Source organism: Ooceraea biroi, chromosome 10 (assembly GCF_003672135.1).
Source record: "Ooceraea biroi isolate clonal line C1 chromosome 10, Obir_v5.4, whole genome shotgun sequence".
In the NCBI taxonomy this organism is placed as follows: domain Eukaryota; kingdom Metazoa; phylum Arthropoda; class Insecta; order Hymenoptera; family Formicidae; genus Ooceraea; species Ooceraea biroi.
Genome location: NC_039515.1, coordinates 6035016 through 6060980, shown reverse-complemented (window position 1 = coordinate 6060980; position 25965 = coordinate 6035016). Strand labels below are relative to the sequence as shown.

Below are 25965 nucleotides of genomic sequence, written 5' to 3'. Positions count from 1 at the left end.
ACCGGGATCAATTGATAGGGATTTTCAAATACATTTTAGCAAAATTTTATTATATTTTTTCCATCAGGATTTTATGTTTAAATCTGTCCTTTATCTTTTTATTTTATTTTTGCAGGTAATAGCTTTTTCCCACTTTTTCCAAGTAACAATGTCTTTCGGCACTCGAAATAAAGAACGTTTCTGCTCGGTTCTACTGCCGGTCTTGCAATTCGGTACCGCACACCATTTCGTCATTTCAATAAACGTTTCGATAACTTTTGTAGTCAATAATCGTTTTTCAATAAGAGTCATGAACACACGTGGGTTCTTATCTCCGGTTTTTCAGGTTATATTTATCTGCGGACATCGATGACAGCGACGAGTAGTGGTTACGCTAGAAACTAAATGTGTCTTCAAAAAGCGGCCATACTCCCACCACTGAAATTAGAGGTAGTTTCCAGACCTGTATGTAAGACCGTGCTACCAACTCGCTCGCTACAACCGCGTTGTATAATGTTACTAGATGGGCGAACTATAACCTAAAATTTCGTGCTCCAACAGGAATGGAGCTGCGGTCGAGTGATGCTCCAATTGCTCCAGAATACTTCTATCCTTTTTCTTCCGTCGAATAGAAAGAGAGAAAGAAAGTGTTTGAGGCATTCGAAGCATTAACTGCACCGCAGATTGGACAATATTGAAAATACTGATCCACAATCAAAATAAGTTGCTTGCTGCGTGCAGTGTTTCCATGAAATTCAGTGTCGCCGCAAGTCCAAAAAATTAATCACCAGACTTCTGTTTAAGAAATCACCAGATTAGAACATTTTTCACCAGATTTTTAAAAAGTGAATTTAAGAAGGTGAAAAGATGAATTCAAAGTTACTTGGAATTGTTACTTGGAATTGTTACTTGGAAAAAGTGGGAAAAAGCTATTACCCGCAAAAATAAAATAAAAAGATAAAGGACAGATTTAAACATAAAATCCTGATAGAAAAGATATAATAAAATTTTGCTAAAATGTATTTGAAAATCTCTATCAATTGATCCCGGTTCATTATCATTTCATCATAAATTTTCAAACTTTTGGAATATTAGATATAAAATTTATAATAAAATACGAAAATTTATAATAAAATACGAAAATTTATAATAAAATATAAAAATTTATGATGAAATGTTAATGAATCGAGGTCGATTGACAGAGAGTTTCAAATACATTTCAACAAATTTTATTACATTGTTTTCCATCACGGAAGGATTCGTTTTTATTCACACTTAATTTTGAGAATAAAAACTCAATTTTATTTCATATACATATTTCACTAATTCATTTATAGTCTTAAATTGTTTAAAGCGTTATTAATTTATCATATCGTTTCGTGAAGACTGCGAGTGGAATAAAGACGGACAGATATTCCCCCGGCCTCTGACGTCCTCGTCAACCTGCGAACATCGATCGCAACGCCTCTAGTGGCTACTAAAGAAATAAAAAGTGACACACAAAATGATCCATCTCCACCTCTGAAGTTCCAGACCTGTATATAAGACCGTGGTTGGTAGAGTCGGTCTCCGACTATTTGTGAGGTTAGTGTTTACACTTTTGTGCGTACGATCGATTGCGTTTACGAGGAGTGACTCTCGAGTTCTTTTCCAGACGACTGTTCTCGTTCTCTTTTCGAGACATCTATAACGAATAACGATGGATTTCCAAAATCGCCCGGGCGGCAAAACCGGCGGTGGCGGGGTCGCCTCCTGGTCGGAGAGTAATCGCGACCGTCGGGAGCGTCTCCGTCAGCTCGCCATGGAGACGATCGACTTGAACAAAGATCCGTATTTTATGAAAAATCATCTGGGCTCGTACGAGTGTAAACTGTGTCTCACTCTGCACAACAACGAGGGTAGCTACCTGGCGCACACGCAGGGTAAGAAGCATCAGGCCAACTTGGCCAGGAGAGCCGCTAAGGAAGCCAAGGAGGCGCCGCAGACTCTGGCACCGGAGAAACCCAGGGTCGAGCCGAAGAAATTCGTGAAAATCGGTCGACCTGGTTATCGAGTCACCAAGCAGCGCGACCCGGAATCCGGCCAGCAGAGTCTCCTGTTCCAAGTGGATTACCCAGAGGTGGCGGACAATGTGATCCCGCGACACAGGTTTATGTCCGCCTACGAGCAGAGGGTCGAGCCACCGGATCGCAAATGGCAATATCTATTGTTTGCAGCCGAGCCATACGAAACTATCGCCTTCAAGGTAAAGAGATATATTTATTTTTATCTTTTCTTGTTTCACTTTTCCTTGTTATTAATTGGTTGAAGTGCAAAGGCTTTTCTTTACTCATCGTTTATGAAAATTTACCAGGTACCCAGCAGGGAAGTGGAGAAGGCGGAAGGCAAGTTTTGGACTCACTGGAACAAAGATACAAAACAGTTTTTCCTGCAATTTGCATTTAAGAATGAGAAACCGTCCGTTGGCAAAGTACCGCCGCCACCAGTTCCCCTGATACGGCCCGGATTGGGTCCAATGGTACCGGTACCACCACCACCACCTAGACCACCAATGTTTAATCCTGTACCACCACCGCCAGCTCTTTTGGCAACTGGAATGCAAATACCTCCTCCACCACCTCATCTAGCATAAGGAATTTGAGAAGCTGAATGGAATCATTTCATTAACAAAGCTCCTGCAGAGTTTTTTTTCCTTCAAGAATAAAAGGAATATTTCTCATTGGAATTTTGATATCGACGTGCAAGATCTACATGTTAAAACCAAATTTACACGAAGGAAAAAAACAATATTTAAAACATGATAGAATGGATATATTTATAAGGTTGGACTAATTCGTGAAACGAATAATGTAATTTAAAAAACTGTTTATTATGTTTTTGGAATACATCCTTCCTTTCGATCGATTACTGACTTTTCATTACATTTTCCACGAAAAAATGTATAAATGCCAATCCCATGTTCGATGTCACACTTGGAAAGGTAGACGATATTCTGAAAAATAACATAAATAATAAATGCGCTGATACTTCGACTAGGTTCTTTTTAAACTACTTTGTCATGAATAATCAGAAAGCAACAATCAACATGGATGTAAGTGTTTGTACAGCACTTTTCAGACCGCCCGTTGGCAAATCATCACGTAAAGAAATAAGAAAATATCAAGATTCAAGAGGAAAAAATGTTGGACGCACACCCCGATTTTTACGCGCACAGGACGCACGCACCACCGACTGCCTTGATCTTATCTTCCGCCTGCTTGCTGAAGAATTTAGCCTTTACGATGACCGGTTGCTTGGGCAATCTTCCTTTTCCAAGGAGTTTGTAGTATCCCTAAAAAAAAATATCAATCTTTGCAACATAGGGGCGCAAACTTTTGCAGCATTTTGTCATTTAATAATTTTTTCCAAAATATTTTACAAGCTGATCAGATGCAACAATCTACAGAAATATAAGCGTTGTACGACACTTTTCAGACCGCCCGTTGCAGTATCATCATTACAGCAAGTAGAAAACAGTACAGGTTGCTGAAAAGAAAAGAATTACGACTCACCGCTTTTACAAGATCGATTACGGGGGCTTTGCCTTCAACATCTTTGTACTTTAACCTCGTTTGCTCAGAAACCAGAGTCCACAATTTGTCTAGATTAATTGTGGGGCACCACTTCGTGTTACGCCTCAAGTGAAAATTTCTCATTCCAAGCTGAGGGGAGTAAAGAAATATTAGAAAATCGATAACTCAGCGACGTGTCTTATTAACAGAAAATTGTTCAGAACAAACAGTCAGTCAAAGAAAAGCGAGATCATTTGATGAGATAAACTCAGATTGTTCAGTGAAAAACATTCGTACCTTACCAAAGTACCCAGGATGGTATTTGTCGAAGTTTATTCGGTGGTGGTGCAAGCCACCGGCGTTACCGCGACCGCCCGGGTGTTTCCTATGCTTGCCTAGAAAATGGAAACAATTTCCGATAAAATTAAAGAACCTCGTGCAACACGTGAATGCTTATACTCGCGGGCTTCTATTGTAAACTTACCGATACGGCCGTGGCCGTGACTCACGTGTCCACGTAACTTCCTAGTCTTCTTCTTGTGGGTTGCCTTGTGTGAAAGAAACGATAAATTATTATAAACAGTTTGCACAGTAAAAAGTTCGCCACAAAACTTATTTTAGTACAGAAAAATTTGTACGGGTTGCCGAGGTTATGTCTCTGTATTAGGACACACTGCGGCATCCTTAACAGAATTAAAAAGCGTAATTAATAAAAAAGATTATCCGCGATAGTTTTACGTATTAATCGCAATTAAATTGTAAATATAACGATGATGTCTTCGATATCGTTGGATTATATCAGAGATCGCAGTCACGAAACACTCACCATTATGGGAAAGGAATGAAAGAAACGGTTCCAACCAACTTCACACTTCGCGTCTTCACTAACCTATACGCTTGATGTTGGATGCGCAAGCGCGTACGTTGGAGTCCGTTTATATGAAGCTGCGAGTGATTTCTGTGCGCATCGTATCTATATGTTTGTGCATCGTGACTGTTGATTATTCGAGAGAAAGCGTGAATATACAAATTTGTTCTATCAGTTCTTTTAATATTAATGTTTAAAGAGAATAAAATCTGTTAAAATAAATTATGAAATCTGCAATTCCAATATCTTCATTAATAATTTATCTGTGTGTAAAGTTACAAGACTAAATTTATTCAAGACATTAAGGTGATCCTGGAGTTGCTAGTGAACTATTTTTTCACTATAGCGATGGTAATTGCAGTTTCGAAAATTCTCTTTATTGCATGTGCAGAATAAAAAATCCTTTTCCACAAATGAAGTATAGATAGAAAGAAAGCCCGCTCTACAGGACTTTATACTCAAAATGGAAAAAAGTTAAAAACTTGCATTTGTCTTTTCTAACTTTTTTCCATTTTGAATATAAAGTCCTGTAGAGCGGACTTTCTTTCTATCTATACTTCATTTGTGGAAAAGGATTTTTTCACTATAGCAATGGTAATTGCAGTTTCGAAAATTCTCTTTATTGCTTGTGCAGAATAAAAAATCCTTTTCCACAAATGAAGTATAGATAGAAAGAAAGTCCGCTCTACAGAATTTATACTTAAAATGGAAAAAAGTTAAAAACTTGCATTTGTCTTTTCTAACTTTTTTCCATTTTGAATATAAAGTCCTGTCGAGCGGACTTTCTTTCTATCTATACTTCATTTGTGGAAAAGGATTTTTTATTCTGCACAAGCAATAAAGAGAATTTTCGAAACTGCAATTACCATCGCTATAGTGAACTATTTTTTCACTATAGCGATGGTAATTGCAGTTTCGAAAATTCTCTTTATTGCTTGTGCAGAATAAAAACTCCTTTTCCACAAATGAAGTATAGATAGAAAGAAAGTCCGCTCTACAGGATTTATACTCAAAATGGAAAAAAGTTAAAAACTTGCATTTATCTTTTCTAACTTTTTTCCATTTTGAATATAAAGTCCTGTAGAGCGGACTTTCTTTCTATCTATACTTCATTTGTGGAAAAGGATTTTTTCACTATAGCGATGGTAATTGCAGTTTCGAAAATTCTCTTTATTGCATGTGCAGAATAAAAAATCCTTTTCCACAAATGAAGTATAGATAGAAAGAAAGCCCGCTCTACAGGACTTTATACTCAAAATGGAAAAAAGTTAAAAACTTGCATTTGTCTTTTCTAACTTTTTGCCATTTTGAATATAAAGTCCTGTAGAGCGGACTTTCTTTCTATCTATACTTCATTTGTGGAAAAGGATTTTTTATTCTGCACAAGCAATAAAGAGAATTTTCGAAACTGCAATTACCATCGCTATAGTGAAAAAATAGTTCACTAGCAACTCCAGCTTCCCCTTAATGCAGAGAGTTCGGCAAGATTTGCACGCGGCAGTCGATTTTCAGCTAGCGTCGCCTCGCGCTATTCCCCTTACCTCGAGCCCCGCGCGCAGCCATAAGCTGCTCAGGACCGTATGACACGCGTATATCTACATATATTTCCACTAGCTTTCCACGTCACCCGTGAGGGAAAATTTCATTTTCGAAAATGAAGTTTCACATAAATATGTGGAACCAAACATGGAATAAATTCGAAGTCCGAAATTTCGCAGCTTGGGATATGATGATTCTGATAAAATTTTATAAAAATCAGCACCGGTTTCTTTAACCGTTTTAACCGTTTTGAGAGAAATATCAGTGTGTAAATCACACAATTCATCCTGCAAATCAAGGTGTTGTTCTTCGATTGACGCTGTAACTTACAGCCTGTAAGGGGATTCTCCAAAAGAATTAATCGAAGAACAACACCTTGATTTGCAGGATGAATTGTGTGATTTACACACTGATATTTCTCTCAAAACGGTTAAAATGGTTAAAGAAACCGGTGCTGATTTTTATAAAATTTTATCAGAATCATCATATCCCAAGCTGCGAAATTTCGGACTTCGAATTTATTCCATGTTTGGTTCCACATATTTATGTGAAACTTCATTTTCGAAAATGAAATTGATAAAAAACGAAAAACGTTAATTCTTCTTTAAGTGATGATTCTTTACCGCGTCTTATGCGACTTGCTACATGCAATATGGAAATCGATGTTTCTACTCTCGTCTTTAAAAGATCTCGAAAATTGTCTTCACAATCTGAATTGTCCGAATAGTTTTCATTTAATTAGTAATTTCATTCTTCTATTTTATTCCTTAAAAGGGTTGTTTTAGGGTCATAGGGTGGATTAGGCCTACTGGGAATACCACTTAAAAAAAACCGCGTCAACAATAGTACCTCACGGGTGACGTGGAAAGCTAGTGGAAATATATGTAGATATACGCGTGGCATACGGTCCTGAGCAGCTTGTGGCTGCGCGCGGGGCTCGAGGTAAGGGGAATAGCGCGAGGCGGCGCTAGCTGAAAATCGGCTACCGCGTGCAAATCTTTCCGAGCTCTGCATTAATGAATAAATAATTTAGGATAAATGGGAACAACATGGTAAGTGTATAAATCTTTTAATTTCAATTTATGGTATATTTATAATTCAATGGTTTGTATTAAAAATATTTATATTATCTAAGGCGGTTAATTTTCGTTGAATATTCTAATTTATGAAATTAATGAGACTTTGGCGGTGTTGCAAGTTAACTCTCGTTTAAGCGATTTCTCATCAAAGTACACGTTTCGATAAAAACCTGGTCCCAGGCGATTCTGGCGTGTCATCAGTTGTTTGGATATAAATATATAAATATGTGTCGATTTATCTTGAGAATATATTGCTTCCCAGTTCAATCACCAATTATATGCAACCTATTACTCTCCGTTGCCCAGTATCCTCCAAGTCTGAAAAGCAAAATTTCATTTCTGACAATGTACAAAAAGTAATAATTAAAGATTTATAATTAGTGGCTTATATAGAGTTCGATGCTTTTGTACAAAGAGAGAAAGAGAAATTATCATACATTATAGTGAGCAAATAAGTGAGGACGAGTAACCTGATAAGCAATATGTTGAAGTAAAAATTGCGACATAAGCCAATAAAAATTTATCTTGAATTTGATACATTGTATTTGTGACTTTTATATTTTTGCTCCAATGAATGTAAGAGCATGATGAATTTGGCAGAAATATAAAATTTTTAGCAGAGAGAGAGATGCGATAAAAGTAAGATTTTATATTTATAATATAGCTTTCGATATTATTAGTCGAGTTAGACTTACAAGTTAGTTTAGACGATTATTCAAATGAAGCTTTAATTGTGGTTAGAATGTGGGTGAGTTCAAGTTAGGGCTGCCTGGTGTTGACGAAGGTGTTGAAGGGGTACCTGGTGGTGACGCCTCCAAGGGACAAACCAGATTGCCGAAATCCACCTCGTTTTTACTCTTTTTACGTTTCAGCGTAAATTGAGATTTCTTTGATACCTGGTAAAAAATTTTATACATGTATATATAATTTATTATAGATAGAAATTGTGTTATTACAAAAAACACTGATAGATTTCAAAATATAAATGTCCATAAAATAAAATAGTCATAAGAAATTATGTATTTCTCCTGCAAAACCGCATAAACGCACCTTTAATCTGGCAGTAAGCGTCAGGGGAACGAAACCGAGTGTGCTCTCTATCTCTCTCTTTTGCTGGACGACCTCTCTGCCGAGGATCTGATTGAAGTGCGTTGTCAAGTGCCTACGAAGTAAAGTCTTCGCTGGCGGAATGCTAAGCAACGTGGCGAGCAGCTCGGAAGTGAATCGGCCTTCGTGGATGATCAAACCGCCGTGGACGCCGGAACCACGCATGTTCGGTGCGTACTCCGCGAGGTCCACGACCCGCAACCACTCCATCACACGATGGTTCGTCCAGAGGGTGACGTAGGTTCCATCGGCGCCGTTACCATTCGCAGATCTTCTCTCCAGACTGTCAAATTCAAATTCCAAGTCCCGTAAAACCTGCGAGATTTACATCTCGATTCAAGCATCGATTATGCGTATTTATATAACTTACGTGATATAATCTAAGAAAACAAATATACATAATAAAATCCTCGTAGCGTGAAGTACCTGAATCCCGCGTCTTAAGCTGGCAGCGTGCAGCTGCGCGGTGACTCCAAGATTCAAGAGGTCCTCCGTGGTCAGCCTGTGCAGAACTCTACCGTCGATCTTTGCGTTGTGAAAGGCTTCCTTGTGTTGCGGCAATCCGATGTCGTCCAGCCATCGCAACACGGCCCCGTTGTCCATCTGTGACAAGCCCAGAGAAAATTCTTCAGTCTTTGATTTTCATCCCGCATAATTCGTGCGAGATAAAGTAACATCATTGATCGCAACCTTGTGAGAACCGAGAAATCCAGCGCCGTTGCTTCGCTCCGACTCAATGGCGTAAAGTAACTTTTTTCTGTGAAGGGTATTCTTTATGTCGAGTTCTTTTTCCAGCTGGGCTTGCGTGATGTCGAGCAATTTCGGCCCAGTGGCGCCCCAGCGTCTCAGCTCGCCGGCATAGCACTCCAGACCGAGACGAGACAACCAATCGCCGACGTCCTCCATAGTGAGTTCGCCGAGCGGTTTCGGTGGTAGCGGTTTTGGTTGCACGCTCGCTTCACCGATCACGATTTTCTCTTCCTCCGCTGCAGCGATAATGCTCGTGATAATAATGTTACTCCATAACAGTAGCGCAATTTTACACCTAACATGTATATTAATCCTTTGCAGTTGCACCGCAGTTGCGAGATGTGGACCCTTACATAACTCTGCATGAATACTCATACAAAAGTAGTACATTATAATTAACAAAGTGCGCACATCTTAGAATTTCCGTTCCTCAAGATGTTCTAAATCACAAAGCACAAATTGTGCTTCTCAAAATATAAATTGATAAATAGACTATGGTAAGGAAATTAAAAAATGTCAAAGTCAAAATAAAAAAATGTCAACATTTGACATTGAGAAACCTGTGAAAATTAATTAGAATAGCAATAGGATTAAGTAACACGTATATTACGTAATAACAATGTCGAGTGCATGCATATTATTACAGTGAATAATGATTTATAAGCGAGTTATATCTCAATTAACCGCAATGACATGCTGTTAATGTCGATTAATATTGCGACACATACATATCGTTAAAGGCATTTAAATGTGACACCGCATGCTTATATAAAGATCGATCGGAACCTAGAATAGGAGCGGACAGACATCTCGCAGAGACTCCCCTAACAGCCAAGGGTATCGTCGTATGCGCTCCTGAGACTAAATTTGGAACCTTACCAAATACAACGCCTTTCTTGGATGTTGGCGGCCTGGGGAGGCTACTGTATTGACCCGTGTGCCTGCTGAATCTTTCACCCTGCAAGCAATAAAATTGATTGCTCAATAAATTTATATATAGTAGAAAATTAATATACAGGGTGTCCCAGGTTTTAACCGACAAACTGCGGGAGCATATTCTACTAGTGGAAATAAGAAAAAATTCTTATATCGAGTTTGCTTAGAAATGCTTTGTTACAAAGTTATAAACCAATATTGAAAAGAAATATGAGATAAGTAACAACGGATTTTTTCACAAAAATAAAAATTATCTACGCAATGATTTAGTGACGCATTTCAAAATGTTGTCCTTGCACATCGATACAAGCTGGACATCGACGTAGTACAGAATTTGTTACGGTACGACATTCCTGAAAATTTTGTTGCATCTCAGTAACTGAATTAGTAATTCGTTGCTTTAAATCTTCAAGCGAGATTACTTCTGTACTGTAAACTTTATTTTTTAAAGTTGCCCATAAATAAAAATCAAGAGGCGTTAAATCGGGCGATCTTGGAGGCCAGAAAACCGGTCCTCCTCGACCAATCCACCTATGAGCGTAATGTTCATCTAACCAGTTTCTAACTTGTCTAGCATAGTGCGATGGACAACCGTCTAACTGTATCCAGCTGTTTTGGCGAAGATTTAAGATTCTTTCCGAGCGTCGTCAGTGTCTTAGAGCTGAACGAACATCATCATATTCATTCATAGGTCGAAATGAACCGAAATTACGTAATTGCAAATGGGTATTACTAAACACAGAACTATCTGGTACTCTCCTGTTGGGAAATCTACGTTGATACTCTCGTACGGCAGCTCGTGCATTTCCGTCACAGAATCCGTACACGAAATGAATATCGGTGTATTCCTCATTTGAAAACACTTTTGGCATTCTGATAGTAATTGCTAGTTGACACGACGATTGAAATCTAACAGCTACTGTTGTGAAAGTAACAATCATACTGAATCGTTTCAACATAGTGAACATGAATACATGTGAATACACGTAACATAAACATCTTCGACCTTCCAAATTCTACACTATGTTCCGTTGTTACTTATCTGATATTTCTTTTCAATATTGGTTTATAACTTTGTAACAAAGCATTTCTAAGCAAACTCGATATAAGAATTTTTTCTTATTTCCACTAGTAGAATATGCTCCCGCAGTTTGTCGGTTAAAACCCGGGACACCCTGTATATATAATTAATTGCTTATAATAAATTAACATATTAATTGCCTAAGTATACACTAACGTTCGATAAAGGACTTGTGCTGCGCAGCGACAGGTTTTCGTGTTCCAGACCAGCTTGCCTGAGTTTCATCTCGGACAGAGAGGAAAGAAGCTCCAACTTTTGCGTCTCCAAAGCGCTCCTCGATAAAACTTCCTTCAAAGTGTACAAGTGTATATGAAGTTTACGTATCTCTGAACTGAAGTGAAGTATGAAATCTCAAAATATTGTAATACCTTTTGCAACGCTTCTTCCATTTGTCTCAGCGTGTCCTTCTTGTCTTGCAGCATGCTTTCCAACTCCTGTATTTTGTTCGACTGCGCGTCGACTTGTTCAGACAAAACTGACACTTCCATGTGTAATGCTCCGCGTTCGCTTTCCAATTTTCTCAGTCGCTCCTGAAAAAACCGAATCGATACAGAATTTTTATCAGTATTCTATTGACGAGAACAACCAGCGATGAAATTCAACATTTGTCGTTAAAATAGATATTAGGGAATGACATACACACGCACAGTTGGAAATTTTATTGAGAGCTTTCTCGTACAATATACCTCGGTTTTACTATGATAATTATTCATGCACACATTGCTTCCGCAGTGAAACTGCTGCAGCGAACAGTAGTGCTGCGGCTTGTCCTTCTCGTGGCAGATCAGATCGCTGTGAGACATCGCTCTCTGATCGCGGTCCACTCGACTGCGGAGTTTGCGCCGCCTTCTGTCCAGGGAGCCACACCTCGAGCTCACCGGCAGCGACATTGTACTGTTTGTTTTGTTGGCCGCGTGTAATATTCCTCGCTCCTTTGCCAACATCGGACTTTGTTGCAGATGACAAACGTGCGGACAATGGCCAACGCTCGTAACGTGCTCTTTGAGAGGGTGATGCGTTAGATCGCTGGAGACACTGTCAGTTTGCAAAGATCAATGACTTTGAAAATATGTCAGGGGTACTCGTATATCTGCGAGTGTAATATATTAAAATTGAAACGCAACGAACAACGACCTTGAACACGGCGTCGCGCAGAGGGACGAGAAACTTCCCAGATGAGCAGCCGATGCCGCACAGATATTAGACATACCGCTGGATACTGCACAGATATTAGGCATACTCCCTTGAAGCGCTATCATCTTAGCATAGCCGAGCAAGCAAGCCTACAACGATATTATTAGTATCTCACGGCGTAAGAAATCTCACTTGTCATCACCGTATGCAATCGTTTCACGAATTATAATGCATGTGTAAGATCTGGAAAGATAGTCGAGACTGACAGGTCGTATAGAGGATCGGAATGAAAACAAGTTGATCACAACGGTAGGAGCATTGGCCGTACAGCCTAAGACCTAGGCGTGCGAACCAGGGATCCCGGAGAGTTCGAGTTCTAATCTAAGGCAGTCTCCTAGTTATTTTTCGCCTCTTACAATTCAGAAGTGGGATAAAATCCGCTACCCCTCGGAGAGAGGGGGAGTTGAGAAGCAGCTGGCCGGTAGTGAAGCCTGAACATGGAGGTCGGGACGGACTCAGAGGAGTGAACCAACATGGAGATTGGGAAGGACTTAGAGGAGTGAACCAACATGGAGGTTGAGAGGGACTCAGAAGAGTGAACCAACATGGAGGTTGGGAGGGACTCAGAGGAGTGAACCAAAAATGGAGGTTGGGAGGGACTCAAGTGGAGTGAACCGACGATTTGGAGACATCGGGGACGAATGTAATGTCAGGCTGGCCGAGCTGTAAGATCTGGAAAGATAGTCGAGACTGACAGGTCGTATAGAGGATCGGAATGAAAACAAGTTGATCACAACGGTAGGAGTATTGGCCGTACAGCCTAAGACCTAGGCGTGCGAACCAGGGATCCCGGAGAGTTCGAGTTCAAATCTAAGGCAGTCTCCTAGTTATTTTTCGCTTCTTACAATTCAGAAGTGGGATAAAATCCGCTACCCCTCGAAGACAGCTGAGATTCATCCGCTACCCCTCGAAGAGGAGGGAGTTGAGAAGCAGCTGGCCGGTAGTGAAGCCTGAATATGGAGGTCGGGACGGATTCAGAGGAGTGAATCAACATGGAGATTGGGAAGGACTCAGAGGAGTGAACCAACATGGAGATTGGGAAGGACTCAGAGGAGTGAACCAACATGGAGGTTGGGAGGGACTCAGAAGAGTGAACCAAAAATGGATGTTGGGAGGGACTCAGAAGAGTGAACCAAAAATGGAGGTTGGGAGGGACTCAAGTGGAGTGAACCGACGATTTGGAGACATCGGGGACGAATGTAATGTCAGGCTGGCCGAGCTGTAAGATCTGGAAAGATAGTCGAGACTGACAGGTCGTATAGAGGATCGGAATGAAAACAAGTTGATCACAACGGTAGGAGTATTGGCCGTACAGCCTAAGACCTAGGCGTGTGAACCAGGGATCCTGGAGAGTTCGAGTTCAAATCTAAGGCAGTCTCCTAGTTATTTTTCGCCTCTTACAATTCAGAAGTGGGATAAAATCCGCTACCCCTCGAAGACAGTTGAGATTGATCCACTACCCCTCGGAGAGGAGGGAGTTGAGAAGCAGCTGGCCGGTAGTGAAGCCTGAACATGGAGGTCGGGACGGACTCAGAGGAGTGAACCAACATGAAGATTGGGAAGGACTCAGAGGAGTGAACCAACATGGAGGTTGGGAGGAACTCAAAAGAGTGAACCAAAAATGAAGGTTGGGAGGGACTCAAGTGGAGTGAACCGACGATTTGGAGACATTCGGGGACGAATGTAATGTCAGGCTGGCCGAGCTGTAAGATCTGGAAAGATAGTCGAGACTGACAGGTCGTATAGAGGATCGGAATGAAAACAAGTTGATCACAACGGTAGGAGCATTGGCCGTACAGCCTAAGGACCTAGGCGTGTGAACCAGGGATCCCAGAGAGTTCGAGTTCAAATCTAAGACAGTCTCCTAGTTATTTTTCGCCTCTTACAATTCAGAAGTGGGATAAAATCCGCTACCCCTCGAAGATAGTTGAGATTCATCCACTACCCCTCGGAGAGGAGGGAGTTGAGAAGCAGCTGGCCGGTAGTGAAGCCTGAACATGGAGGTCGGGACGGACTCAGAGGAGTGAACCAACATGGAGATTGGGAAGGACTCAGAGGAGTGAACCAACATGGAGATTGGGAAGGAGTCAGAGGAGTGAACCAACATGGAGGTTGGGAGGGACTCAGAAGAGTGAACCAAAAATGGAGGTTGGGAGGGACTCAAGTGGAGTGAACCGACGATTTGGAGACATTCGGGGACGAATGTAATGTCAGGCTGGCCGAGCTGTAAGATCTGGAAAGATAGTCGCGACTGACAGGTCGTATAGAGGATCGGAATGAAAACAAGTTGATCACAACGGTAGGAGCATTGGCCGTACAGCCTAAGGACCTAGGCGTGTGAACCAGGGATCCCAGAGAGTTCGAGTTCAAATCTAAGACAGTCTCCTAGTTATTTTTCGCCTCTTACAATTCAGAAGTGGGATAAAATCCGCTACCCCTCGAAGACAGTTGAGATTGATCCACTACCCCTCGGAGAGGAGGGAGTTGAGAAGCAGCTGGCCGGTAGTGAAGCCTGAACATGGTGGTTGGGACGGACTCAGAGGAGTGAACCAACATGGAGGGTGAGAGGGACTCAGAAGAGTGAACCAACATGGAGGTTGGGAGGGAGTCAGAAGAGTGAACCAACATGGAGGTTGGGAGGAACTCAGAAGAGTGAACCAAAAATGGAGGTTGGGAGGGACTCAAGTGGAGTGAACCGACGATTTGGAGACATTCGGGGACGAATGTAATGTCAGGCTGGCCGAGCTGTAAGATCTGGAAAGATAGTCGAGACTGACAGGTCGTATAGAGGATCGGAATGAAAACAAGTTGATCACAACGGTAGGAGCATTGGCCGTACAGCCTAAGGACCTAGGCGTGTGAACCAGGGATCCCGGAGAGTTCGAGTTCAAATCTAAGGCAGTCTCCTAGTTATTTTTCGCCTCTTACACATGTATGCGATCTGTGTACAAGAAAATACGAAGCGAATTTCTTTAACGTGATCGCTCTAGCTTAGATCTACCTGGCACAAACATTCCTGCGATCGATAGGCCGTCTGGCATGCAATCCCCGGTTCGGACAGACCGGTACCCCGCGGATAATCCTGAAGGTAGCCGTCACCCACGTCAGAATTCGTTGATGTGCCCGACGACTCGTAGCCCTCTGAGGGCGTCCACCGACTGTTCCAGTGCTTTATAGTCGACGCCGCGTCCGACGAGTCCGATTGCGAACCTGAATTTAGATACGGCAAAGTAAGTTTCTTTTTTAATCCGCGCACGAGGAGTTCAAGAGGTTTCTGTCGATGCCTCGCGTCGGATTTCCCAGGAGCCGTAAAAGCGCGCCGAGATCTATTTTTCGCACGCGAACCAGTAATCTAACGTACATACGTTGTATTTACTTGAAACGGAGATTAAAACAATAATCGATCTCGCGTACTCTATATTCGTACTCGAAGTCAATGAACGTACGCCTTCGACAGTCAACCGCGCGCGGACCGCGGTTAAGGCAATCTATTTCGAGCGAGCCATTTATTCCACCATCAGAAGCGTAACTTCGGTGCACTGGCCAGCAAGCCGCACAGTTTTAGTATCAAATCGCGGCGGGTCTCGCGACCGTCTCGGCTGTCGGACGTCTGCCAAGTTACATCGTGCCGTTTAACTAAAGCGCCGAGATTTGCGTCACGATTTGAATTTCTGGAAGATTCATTATAAAGCAGTGCGAGTCTCACGTTAGTACTAGCCAAAATAGTATCGATTTCTTCTCTTAAATAAATTGCAGACTGTGTCGTAAAATTAAACTGTTCCATATATATATATTTTGGATTGAAACGGTGCATGTATCCAGAGATCATAAATTTCCAGTTATGCTCCATGGTGATTCTCTCTTTTCGAATTTACTGGCACCAGCGCCATGCAAGAAATGGAAAAAGATATTGGTAAAAAAACCCTTTGCTTGTCCTTTATCCTCTTCCTCCATTATAGGAGTAAGATCCTTCCGTTCTCCAATGATACCGTCGCTCCAAACTTTCTCCATGATGAATTTGCTCGAGTTGTGTTTCTTAGTCTTTTAAATTCCTTTTTCCTTCGTTTCCTGAGCTCGGTTCGATGCACATTATGATCTTAGATCTGGTTCAGTGACAGATTTGTTTATGAGCCATGCGTAGAAATGTTATCGCGATATTTTCTTCGGCGGAAATGTGTCTATTACTTACTGTTCTTTGTAAAGAAATCACTGATACAATAGACAAATCCGTGTCACGTTGGTGTCGAATATCGACATCCAAAGTGTATTCGTAACTCTGATACTGATACGTTTAAACACGTTTCACCTCGATGTAGTGCGCTTTCGTACTAGCAGCATCGTCTCTACCGAAACTAAAATTAATGCCATGAAATCTTTCGAGAGGAGCAGGAGGGAGCCGAGAAAGAGAGGGGAGAGAGAGACAGAGAGAGAGAGAAACACAGCGGCAACTTATAAATAGATTAGTGTCCTCTCTTTTTATTACCTACGAAGATCGTAGTCATTAGATAGCTCTCTCTCCTCCCTGGATCTGGATCTACTTAGATCCAATAAATGATAAATTTTATGTTGTACAGCGAAAGGTAATAATAACGCGAGTTATATTATCATCTTCATAATTAATTTATTCTTTTGTAAATTAAAAATTCTAATCTAATGGCATATAATATCATGCAAGATAGAGGAAAGTCCCCGATTATGAGATACCATATCGATTTTGCCGAATGTAAGGAAATCTATAGGCAGAATTTAAAAATGTAATACGTTCTCTTGAAGAGAATTTAATAAGCTTCAGGTTGGTCAAATGAAAAATCTAATTTAAATATTTTTTCTGAAAATTAAAAAAATTTTGAAAAAAGAGCCTTACGCAGGATCGAGAAAGTGTGCTCCTAATATAAGATACCTCGAGAAACCGGTGTTAAAAGTGCAAAATACATCAGTATTGCAAGTAAAAAACTTTATTGGATAGTTTTATAAAAATACTGCTGCCACAGCCTTCGCCAAATCTTCACGATTCCACTGTCGACGCTTCCTCGTATCTCTAACCTCCATAGTCAGATTCTATAAAAATTAAATACACAAAAATTCGTAATATAAATTCGTATTAACTTTTCTTTAACCTTAACGTAGTATTTCCTTTCTTTTTATTACACTACATACTCTTCATATTCGAGCAATAATGATCTCATATTAAGAGTACCCTGAATATCTCATTATACGAGCCACGCGCCTAGCGGTTCCGCGATCATGAAATCTAACCTCTACAATTAAGCAATTCAACAAATCGCGTATTTTCCTGTTACTACGATTCTACTCTATCATTGCATACTGAATTTATTGCCAATCATTTCTTTATTATGTAATAAACAAGGTTTAAAGACTTATCTCAAGTTCCTTTGACACGTTCACAATTTCACAAACCTTTTCTTGCAAAAGCTAAACGCAATAACGAACAATGAATTTTTCACTAAATATACAGGGTGGGGCAATAACTATTACCACCTTAAATATATTCTAATTTATAAGGTCCAGAGGAAAATTTATGTAATCAACATTATACGGTACGAAGGGGGCTAACATATGGCGATAATAATTTTTGTCCTGGTGGAGGCGCTTCGAAGATATCAAGGTCAACTTCATTTTTTTTAATAGGTTCGGTATGTTTTTTTCCATAATTTTATAGAGGAGCTTAAAACAAGTACGGAACTCATGACACAAAATTATTGAACAAGACTAAATGTAAATGAAAACGATAAAAAATACATTTTTATATTAAATGAAATTTACGTTTAAAAGATGTACGAAATGACGCTTTATCAGTAATATGTTTTGTCGGAATGTTTTGATTTTGACATTCCTCATAAATGAGGATCAACTTGTTCTTCAAACGGATACATCGATGAAAATAAATAGTGACGTAAACTTATTTCAATGAAAACAAAGACCCTTTGAAGGCCATCTTAATAAGTTCACAGGATAAGATAAACATAAAAAGTAGTATCGATAGATAAGTCAATCGTGCAAGATGTATTCATTTGAAGAACAAGTCGACACGATGGAGAATGATCTCATTTATGGAGAATGTCAAAAAAATTCAGTGAGAGCGCAAAATTTATACGCTGAACGATATCCTAATCGCACTCAGCCTTCGCGTCGAACATTTAAAATCCTATTTATTTTCATCGATGTATCCGTTTGAAGAACAAGTTGATCCTCATTTATGAGGAATGTCAAAATCAAAACATTCCGACAAAACATACTAATAAAGCGTCATTTCGTACATCTTTTAAACGTAAATTTCATTTAATATAAAAATGTATTTTTTATCCTTTTCATTTACATTTAATCTTGTTCAATAATTTTGTGTCATGAGTTCCGTACTTGTTTTAAGCTCTATAAAATTATGGAAAAAAACATACCGAACCTATTAAAAAAAATGAAGGTGACTTTGATATCTTCGAGGCGCCTCCACCAGGACAAAAATTATTATCGCCATATGTTAGCCCCCTTCGTACCGTATAATTTTAATTACATAAATTTTCCTCTAGACCTTATAAATTAGAAGATATTTAAGGTGGTAATAGTTATTGCCCCACCCTGTATTTTACACCAAGAGTAATAAGTTTATGGTGGAATTAACAGATGGTACTCACTAGTTTAGCAGAAACTCCAGTATCTCATATTAGGAGCATATCTCATAATAGGGGATCCTCCTCTATTATCATTAACTTATTATTATTATTATTAATTTTTTACTTACCTCTTGCGAGACATTCAATTGCTCTAATTTAAACGCGTAAACAAATGCACGGATATTGTTACGTATCGATGTATTGGGTGAGTGCAAAAGTTTTGATGGGTTTCTCATATATGTTGTAACTGATTCGGTTCTACGGCAGTACTTAGAAATTCGTAGATGTATTATATACCGTTTAAAAGGTAATACTTCTAGCTATCGTTATAAATGGGAATTGGCTTGATTTAAATCAGTTTTGTTGTTTTAGAATACAATTGAAAATGAATATTGATAGAATTCATTTGCGTGTAATTATGACGTACGAGTTTCGGAGAGGAACACGCATTTCGGATACCGTAAAAAACATTTGCGATGCGTTTGGACAGAACGCTGTGTCGATTCCAACTTGCGAAAGATGGTTCGCAAAATTTAAACGGGGTGATTTTAATCTTGAAGATCAGCCACGCTCCGGTTGGCCTTCTGACATCGATGACGATATTGTGCGCAATTTAGTGGATACCAATTCACGAATTTCGACACAGGAAGGTGCTGAGAGATTAAATGTTAACAGATCAACCACATTTCGACATTTAAAAAAACTTGGATACAATTTAAAGCTTGATGTTTGGGTGCCACATAATCTGACAGAAAAGAATAAAATAGACCGAGTCTCTATAGCTAATTCCTTGCTTGGCCGATTAAAAACCGATCCGTTTTTGGATCGATTAGTAACGGGAGACGAAAAATGGATCCAATACGACAATGTGGAACGGAAACGAACTTGGAGGAAGAGTAATGAAAGCGGTCAGCCAATGCCAAAGGCCGGTTTGCATCCTCGGAAGGTTATGATCTCAGTATGGTGGAATTGTAAAGGTGTGATCTTTTATGAGCTATCTGTTGGCGAAACGATCAATTCTGATAAGTATTGTCAACAATTGGATAATTTGAAGGCAGCAATTGAAGAAAAACGTGCGAGTTTGGCCAAACGGAAAGGCGTTATGTTCCATCGTGATAATGCTAAACCCCATACTTCGATGCAAACGCAACGCAAGCTCAGGGAGTTAAATTGGGATCTTCTATTACACCCGCCGTATTCTCCTGATATTGCTCCATCTGACTATCATTTGTTTCGATCGTTACAAAATAGTTTGAATGGTAAAAAATTCGCTTCTTTTGACGATGTACAAAACTTCGTTTCTTCATTCTTTAACGAAAAGTCGGCCACGTTTTATGACAGAGGCATACGAATGCAACCAGAACGTTGGCAAAAGATAATAGAGAACAATGGAGATTACTTGACAGAATGCATAAATCGTTTTGCATTAAATTACTCAGTCTATTTTTCTATCACGATATCCATCAAAACTTTTGCACTCACCCAATATATCAGCCGAGAAAGTAATGGCACGATAATAAGTTACTTCGCGCATAACGTATCAAAGCCAAAACTGGATTTCCGATGACTGATTTCACTGGTCCAGCAACATCATGGTCGTGATCGCGCGGTTGCGATCTAACGATCAAAAAGTTGGACGTCCGGATGTACGTGGACACACGTGACTGGCATGCGACCGCCGGGCACTCGCGCGGACACGTGCGCGCTGATGGAGCGCGTACCGGATGCGCGCGGCGGACATCACACGCGTGCCTCGCGTCGGGGACGTCAGGACCGATCGCGAAAGTTTGCGTTTCCGGAATACGTCGCGTCGTGGAAAGCGGAAGCGGTTGAGCGAAATTCCGAGGAAACGCTCGTCGCCGAGAGCACAAAACGAAGCAAGACCAGCCTAATCGTAAACGGTTATCCGTCTGTCCGCTTACCGGCTGCATCCACTGCAACAGGATGTCCTCGGTTACGGCATCGGGCGGCGGGGGATGATTCGGCGCGCTCTTTATCGCGGTCACGAGATTCCTTGCCGCCTCCTTCACCGAGTTCTTCCACTCGGTGCTGCCTTCGGCCGCATTTTCGGCGCAAGCGCCTGCAAATATGTTTCTATGATTGTGTTGTTGCAACGGATACGGGAATTTTTGTATTGCTGTATGAATCTAAAGTGCATGTTTAAACCACGTTTTTTTTTCTAATAAACGCAAAACAAAATCGTACGACTCCTTTCTTTCAACCTAATAATTTTTTATAAGATTAATATTTTTGCGGAAATAATGCACGTATATGTATTAAAAATGCGTGAATCATGCATGCAGTGATATAATATTAAAGTTTGAGATACCAATAGGTTTTGAGCGTACCGGAAATGATGTCGTCTATCTGGAGTAACGCAGCCTCCAGCATTTTGCTGGCCTCGGTTGAACTCTTGGCCAAGAACGTCGACTCGCCCGCCTGTGCCGTTGTGCCGTTTCTCTCCTCACTTTTGCCCATCACTTAACGCTGCATGAGAACAAAAGATCATGAGCATCTCTCAAACAATTTTCCAATGATTCATTCTTCAGCAAAATTTCTTGTTTGAAGATTCAATATTTTCGCAGGTAAGCAACACACGCCATTGGGACTATCGCGCGGTAATCGGAACGAGACGAAACCTCGGTTGCTGATTCATACGGCTTTCCAGACGACGTAACTGCGCTGTCGGAGCGCACAGTACACTCGCCAGGACGTAATTACACGATGAGTTTAGAAGTGCGCTGTTAAATGACCTCGGGAGAGACCGCAGAGAGAGAGAGAAAGAGAGAGACAGCAAACCTGCAGTTACGTCTGCGTTTCAATTTTACTCTAAACTGAACGATCATCTAGATAAAGTCGCTAATTATATCTCCGAGAAATAACAAATGTAAACGGCCATTTCGAGAGAAAAGGTATAAAATGAAACAAAATAAAACCTTACGCCGTTCTTTAGAATCACCACGCATTATCATGTATTATTCATAAGATAAGACGGAGAATACTTCGTAATTACCCAGATAGCCAAGTCTGCCGAAAGCAGATAATGCCAACTATCTGCTATCAACTATTGCCAGCCAAAAGACAACAAATTTGATACAGAAGTTGTTGTTAACGATTAATTCGACAAATTGGTGCCAGAAATGTAACAGAGCTTGCTCACAAAATCTAAGAACAGATTGGCGGCAGAAACCGAGCAGAATCCGCAAACATGGCTTGAAGTCGGATTGTCGACAGAAACCGAGCAAGATCTGCGCGCGCGGAATCTAACGGCAGATTGGCAGCAGAAACCGAGCAAGATCCGCAGCTTTTGACAGTATTCAAATTTACACGGCTATGAATATGTGTTTTCGCTGCGCACCGCTATGCGGTGCACGCGTCGAGTTCTTGCTCGATGTTAAGATTTAGCCTAACAGTTATATAAGTTAATATACGCGCCTTGGCATGATAATATTAATTTTTCTGAAAATGTTTGCACTTGCGGCACAGAGGCTCCCATGGACGACGTCCATGTAGTTCACGCACGTCACAAGCAATCTGAAGTTCGAAAGCAAAATTCGGACTTCAGATTAGAACAAATTAACAATAAGAGAGAGATTATGCAACGAGCTGTCAGAAAGACACATCAAGCCAAATGTACTTTAATTTAACAAACAAATGCGTTCTTTTAACAATTTATAGTGTGTTAAAAGTAAACACATGCTTTAAGGGGGGAGCCTGCTTTAGAACGCTGAAAATAAGGTATATTTTACGAATTGTTTTTGAAGAAACTATACAGCGGATCATTATAAAACTTATGTATTTATTAGTACATGTTTAAAGTAAAAAAAATTATTTTTTGATTTTAATATATCGCTTGTAGAGGTCGTCCTGGAGAAATCTTAGTGCAGCCGCGTCGCCGGCATTGCAAATTGGTGAGCATTCTCCTGTCTCCAAATTTCGTCTAAACTGAAAAATTGAAATATGTTCTCGTTATTTATGAATTCCCATCGTCGATGAACCAAAGAGAGAAGAAAAAAGTTGAAAAGTGCCAAAATGGTGAAGCTTAGAACACAAAAGTACGATTTTTAGGCAAAGTTTTTGAACTTTTTCATGCAAAACTAATTGTTTAACTTAATGTTTTTATGAATATTAAAGGTTCATCGACGATGGGAATTCATAAATAACGAGAAAATATTTCAATTTTTCAGTTTGGATGAAATTTGGAGGCGGGAGAATGCTCACCAATTTACAATGCCGGCTGCACTAAGATGCCTCCAGGACGACCTCTACGGGCGATATATTCAAATAAAAAATAATTTTTTTTATCTTTAAACATGTACTAATAAATGCATAAAAGTTTTATAATGATCCGCTGTATAGTTTCTCCAAAAAAATTCGTAAAATTATACCTTATTTTCAACGTTCTAAAGCAGGCTCCCCCCTTAAGGGCATGCTGGAGTTGCTAGTGAACTATTTTTTCACTATAGCGATGGTAATTGCAATTTCGAAAATTCTCTTTATCGCTTGTGCAGAATAAAAAATCCTTTTCCACAAATGAAGTATAGATAGAAAGAAAGTCCGCTCTACAGGACTTTATATTCAAAATGGAACAAAGTTAGAAAAGACAAATGCAAGTTTTTAACTTTTTGCCATTTTGAGTATAAAGTCCTGTAGAGCGGACTTTCTTTCTATCTATACTTCATTTGTGGAAAAGGATTTTTTATTCTGCACAAGCGATAAAGAGAATTTTCGAAACTGCAATTACCATCGCTATAGTGAAAAAATAGTTCACTAGCAACTCCAGCATGCCCTTAAGGGGGGAGCCTGCTTTAGAACGCTGAAAATAAGGTATATTTTACGAATTGTTGTTGGAGAAACTATACAGCGGATCATTATAAAACTTTGATGCATTTATTAGTACATGTTTAAAGATAAAAAAAATTATTTTTTTATTTGAATATATCGCCTGTAGAGGTCGTCCTGGAGAAATCTTAGTGCAGCCGCGTCGCCGGCATTGCAAATTGGTGAGCATTCTCCCGCCTCCAAATTTCATCCAAACTGAAAAATTGAAATATTTTCTCGTTATTTATGAATTCCCATCGTCGATGAACCAAAGAGAGGAGAAAAAAGTTGAAAAGTGCCAAAATGGTGGAGCTTAGAACACAAAAGTACGATTTTTAGGCAAAGTTTTTGAACTTTTTCATGCAAAAATAATTGTTTAACTTAATGTTTTTATGAATATTAAAGGTTCATCGACGATGGGAATTCATAAATAACGAGAAAATATTTCAATTTTTCAGTTTGGATGAAATTTGGAGGCAGGAGAATGCTCACCAATTTACAATGCCGGCTGCACTAAGATGCCTCCAGGATGACCTCTACAGGCGATATATTCAAATAAAAAAATAATTTTTTTATCTTTAAACATGTACTAATAAATGCATCAAAGTTTTATAATGATCCGCTGTATAGTTTCTCCAAAAAAATTCGTAAAATTATACCTTATTTTCAACGTTCTAAAGCAGGCTCCCCCCTTAATATATCGTAAATATGAATGGCCAAAAGCTGCAGATTCTGTTCGGTTTCTGCCGTCAATCTGCCGTCAGATGTTAACAGATCCTGCTCGGTTTCTGCCGCCAATCTGCCGTCAGAGTCTGTTAGCAGGCTCTGCTGGCGGATCACTATCCTAACGCGGACATAACGGATGCCAATTTGCTATCAACTTCTGCAGTAATCTGTTGCCAATCTGCTGGCAGATTGCACACATTTTGCTTACTGGGTATAAATGAGAAATTACAGTTTCAGGAAGGCGAGTTATAATGCTCGCGTCGACGAGCTCGGAATCGATTCCAGAAGCATTTTACATATGCAGCACGCGGCATTCTTATCAGAGATAAGACAATTCGCGCGATCGATCACGAGGAAAGAAAAAAAAACACGAGCGAGCCGGGGAGGAGGGACGGGAAGCAAGACTTCAAGAGAGAAAGAGATATGGAGGACAGCGATATGATCACTCGTCTCGAACACGATTTTACCATGTTGCCTCATGATAATGACGATGATCATCCGAAGAACAGATTATCATTAGTAAAACGACAACAACTGAGCAAAGAGATAACGTGCAACTGACGATCAACAGGTACACTGAGGAGCAACGCCCAACACTTTGCCACCATAACGTGCATTCCGCCTCTGTCTCACCCATACCTTCTCAGTCTTTCTCGCACACATACGCACACCATATTACCTCCGTCCCATTACTTCCTTTTTTTCGCTAACTACACTATAACATCAATAAGTAATTGCGTTTAAGTGTAGAATAGAGTTTCTCCATATATTTATTGAAATATACCATACAATCTATAAAAATTACTACTTTTTGATACATCGAACGATGGTGACATGAGTCTTTTATAAAGTAAATTTATAAAAACTGTACTTGAAAAGATTGCAGAAAAACATATTGGTATCGAAAATAAACAGTATCTTTTTTTTTTTTAAATTCCGGTTGGAACAAGATCGCCTTCAACCCTCCTTTGGATTATTTGGCGTAAATAAACAACAGTATCTGGCAGTTGGAGGTTACCTGTATGTGCAATCGGGGGAACTGCCAACGTATGGACGCGTGCCGCGCGTCCGACGCATCGATAGATACACTAAAGCCTGAAGTCCAAACAAAACTCACTTCGTGCCAGTGTTGTGACAGGTACGACGATAATTTTCACATCCGACGCAAGGCACGGTAGTCTCGCGCGAAAGACGGAGTCAACAAAGAACGCAATTGTACACGGTGAAGTGCGCCGCGAGTCAATGGGGATTAAGATGAGATCGAGGTTGGGTTAGGTTACGTTTCGCGGAATGAACGCATCAGCGCGAAGTCCACGCATTCGCCTCTCGTCATCGAGAACCGATTCGATCGCGCGATCTTGCTCCGGTTGAGGGAGATTGGCGCTGCGTTCACTTCTGCTTTTTTACACGCGCGATTTAGGTGTAGGACTCGCGTAGGTTAGAATCGAGTATCGCCGCGGCGATTGCGAGAGCCGGAGGTGCGCGTACGCGTACATGTACACCAGAGCTCGGCAAGTTTGCACGCGGCAGCCGATTTTCAGCTAGCGCCGCCTCGCGCTATTCCCCTTACCTCGAGCCCCGCGCGCAGCCACAAGCTGCTCAGGACCGTATGCCACGCGTATATCTACATATATTTCCACTAGCTTTCCACGTCACCCGTGAGGTACTATTGTTGACGCGGTTTTTTTAAGTGGTATCCCCAGTA

At 40.4% G+C, this 25965-nt stretch overlaps 4 protein-coding genes across 11 annotated transcripts in view; 1 reads left to right on the top strand and 3 right to left on the bottom strand.

The window, feature by feature from the left end:
- Window positions 1–25965, bottom strand: part of LOC105286194 (transcriptional adapter 2B) — a 152619-nt gene that overhangs the window by 106133 nt on the left and 20521 nt on the right. The gene's annotated exons all lie outside the window — the stretch shown is intronic.
- On the top strand, window positions 1469–2881 carry LOC105285812 (splicing factor 3A subunit 2). Its single transcript, XM_011350301.3, has 3 exons — window positions 1469–1563; window positions 1634–2224; window positions 2333–2881. Exons 2-3 carry the CDS (start codon window positions 1679–1681, stop codon window positions 2609–2611), a joined length of 825 nt encoding a protein of 274 aa, XP_011348603.1. The 5' UTR covers window positions 1469–1563; window positions 1634–1678; the 3' UTR covers window positions 2612–2881.
- On the bottom strand, window positions 2832–4374 carry LOC105285811 (60S ribosomal protein L27a). Its single transcript, XM_020033794.2, has 6 exons — window positions 4357–4374; window positions 4015–4078; window positions 3828–3925; window positions 3531–3680; window positions 3172–3310; window positions 2832–2971 (listed from the first exon to the last, which is right to left on the bottom strand). The coding sequence occupies exons 1-5, from the start codon at window positions 4357–4359 to the stop codon at window positions 3182–3184; spliced, it is 444 nt and encodes a 147-aa protein (XP_019889353.1). The 5' UTR covers window positions 4360–4374; the 3' UTR covers window positions 2832–2971; window positions 3172–3181.
- Window positions 6994–25796, bottom strand: LOC105285815 (liprin-beta-2). Of its 6 annotated transcripts, none has more exons than XM_011350306.3 (13): window positions 16274–16458; window positions 16008–16187; window positions 15086–15294; window positions 12019–12173; window positions 11577–11925; window positions 11259–11420; window positions 11047–11178; window positions 9660–9831; window positions 8814–9109; window positions 8550–8726; window positions 8067–8438; window positions 7816–7912; window positions 6994–7334 (listed from the first exon to the last, which is right to left on the bottom strand). In XM_011350306.3, the coding sequence occupies exons 2-13, from the start codon at window positions 16093–16095 to the stop codon at window positions 7291–7293; spliced, it is 2253 nt and encodes a 750-aa protein (XP_011348608.1). In that variant the 5' UTR covers window positions 16096–16187; window positions 16274–16458; the 3' UTR covers window positions 6994–7290. The 6 variants fall into 6 exon arrangements, with proteins under 6 accessions (XP_011348608.1, XP_011348609.1, XP_011348606.1 ...); XM_011350307.3 differs by having other exon boundaries at window positions 7712–7912; window positions 9753–9831; window positions 16274–16452; XM_011350304.3 differs by having other exon boundaries at window positions 7712–7912; window positions 16274–16450.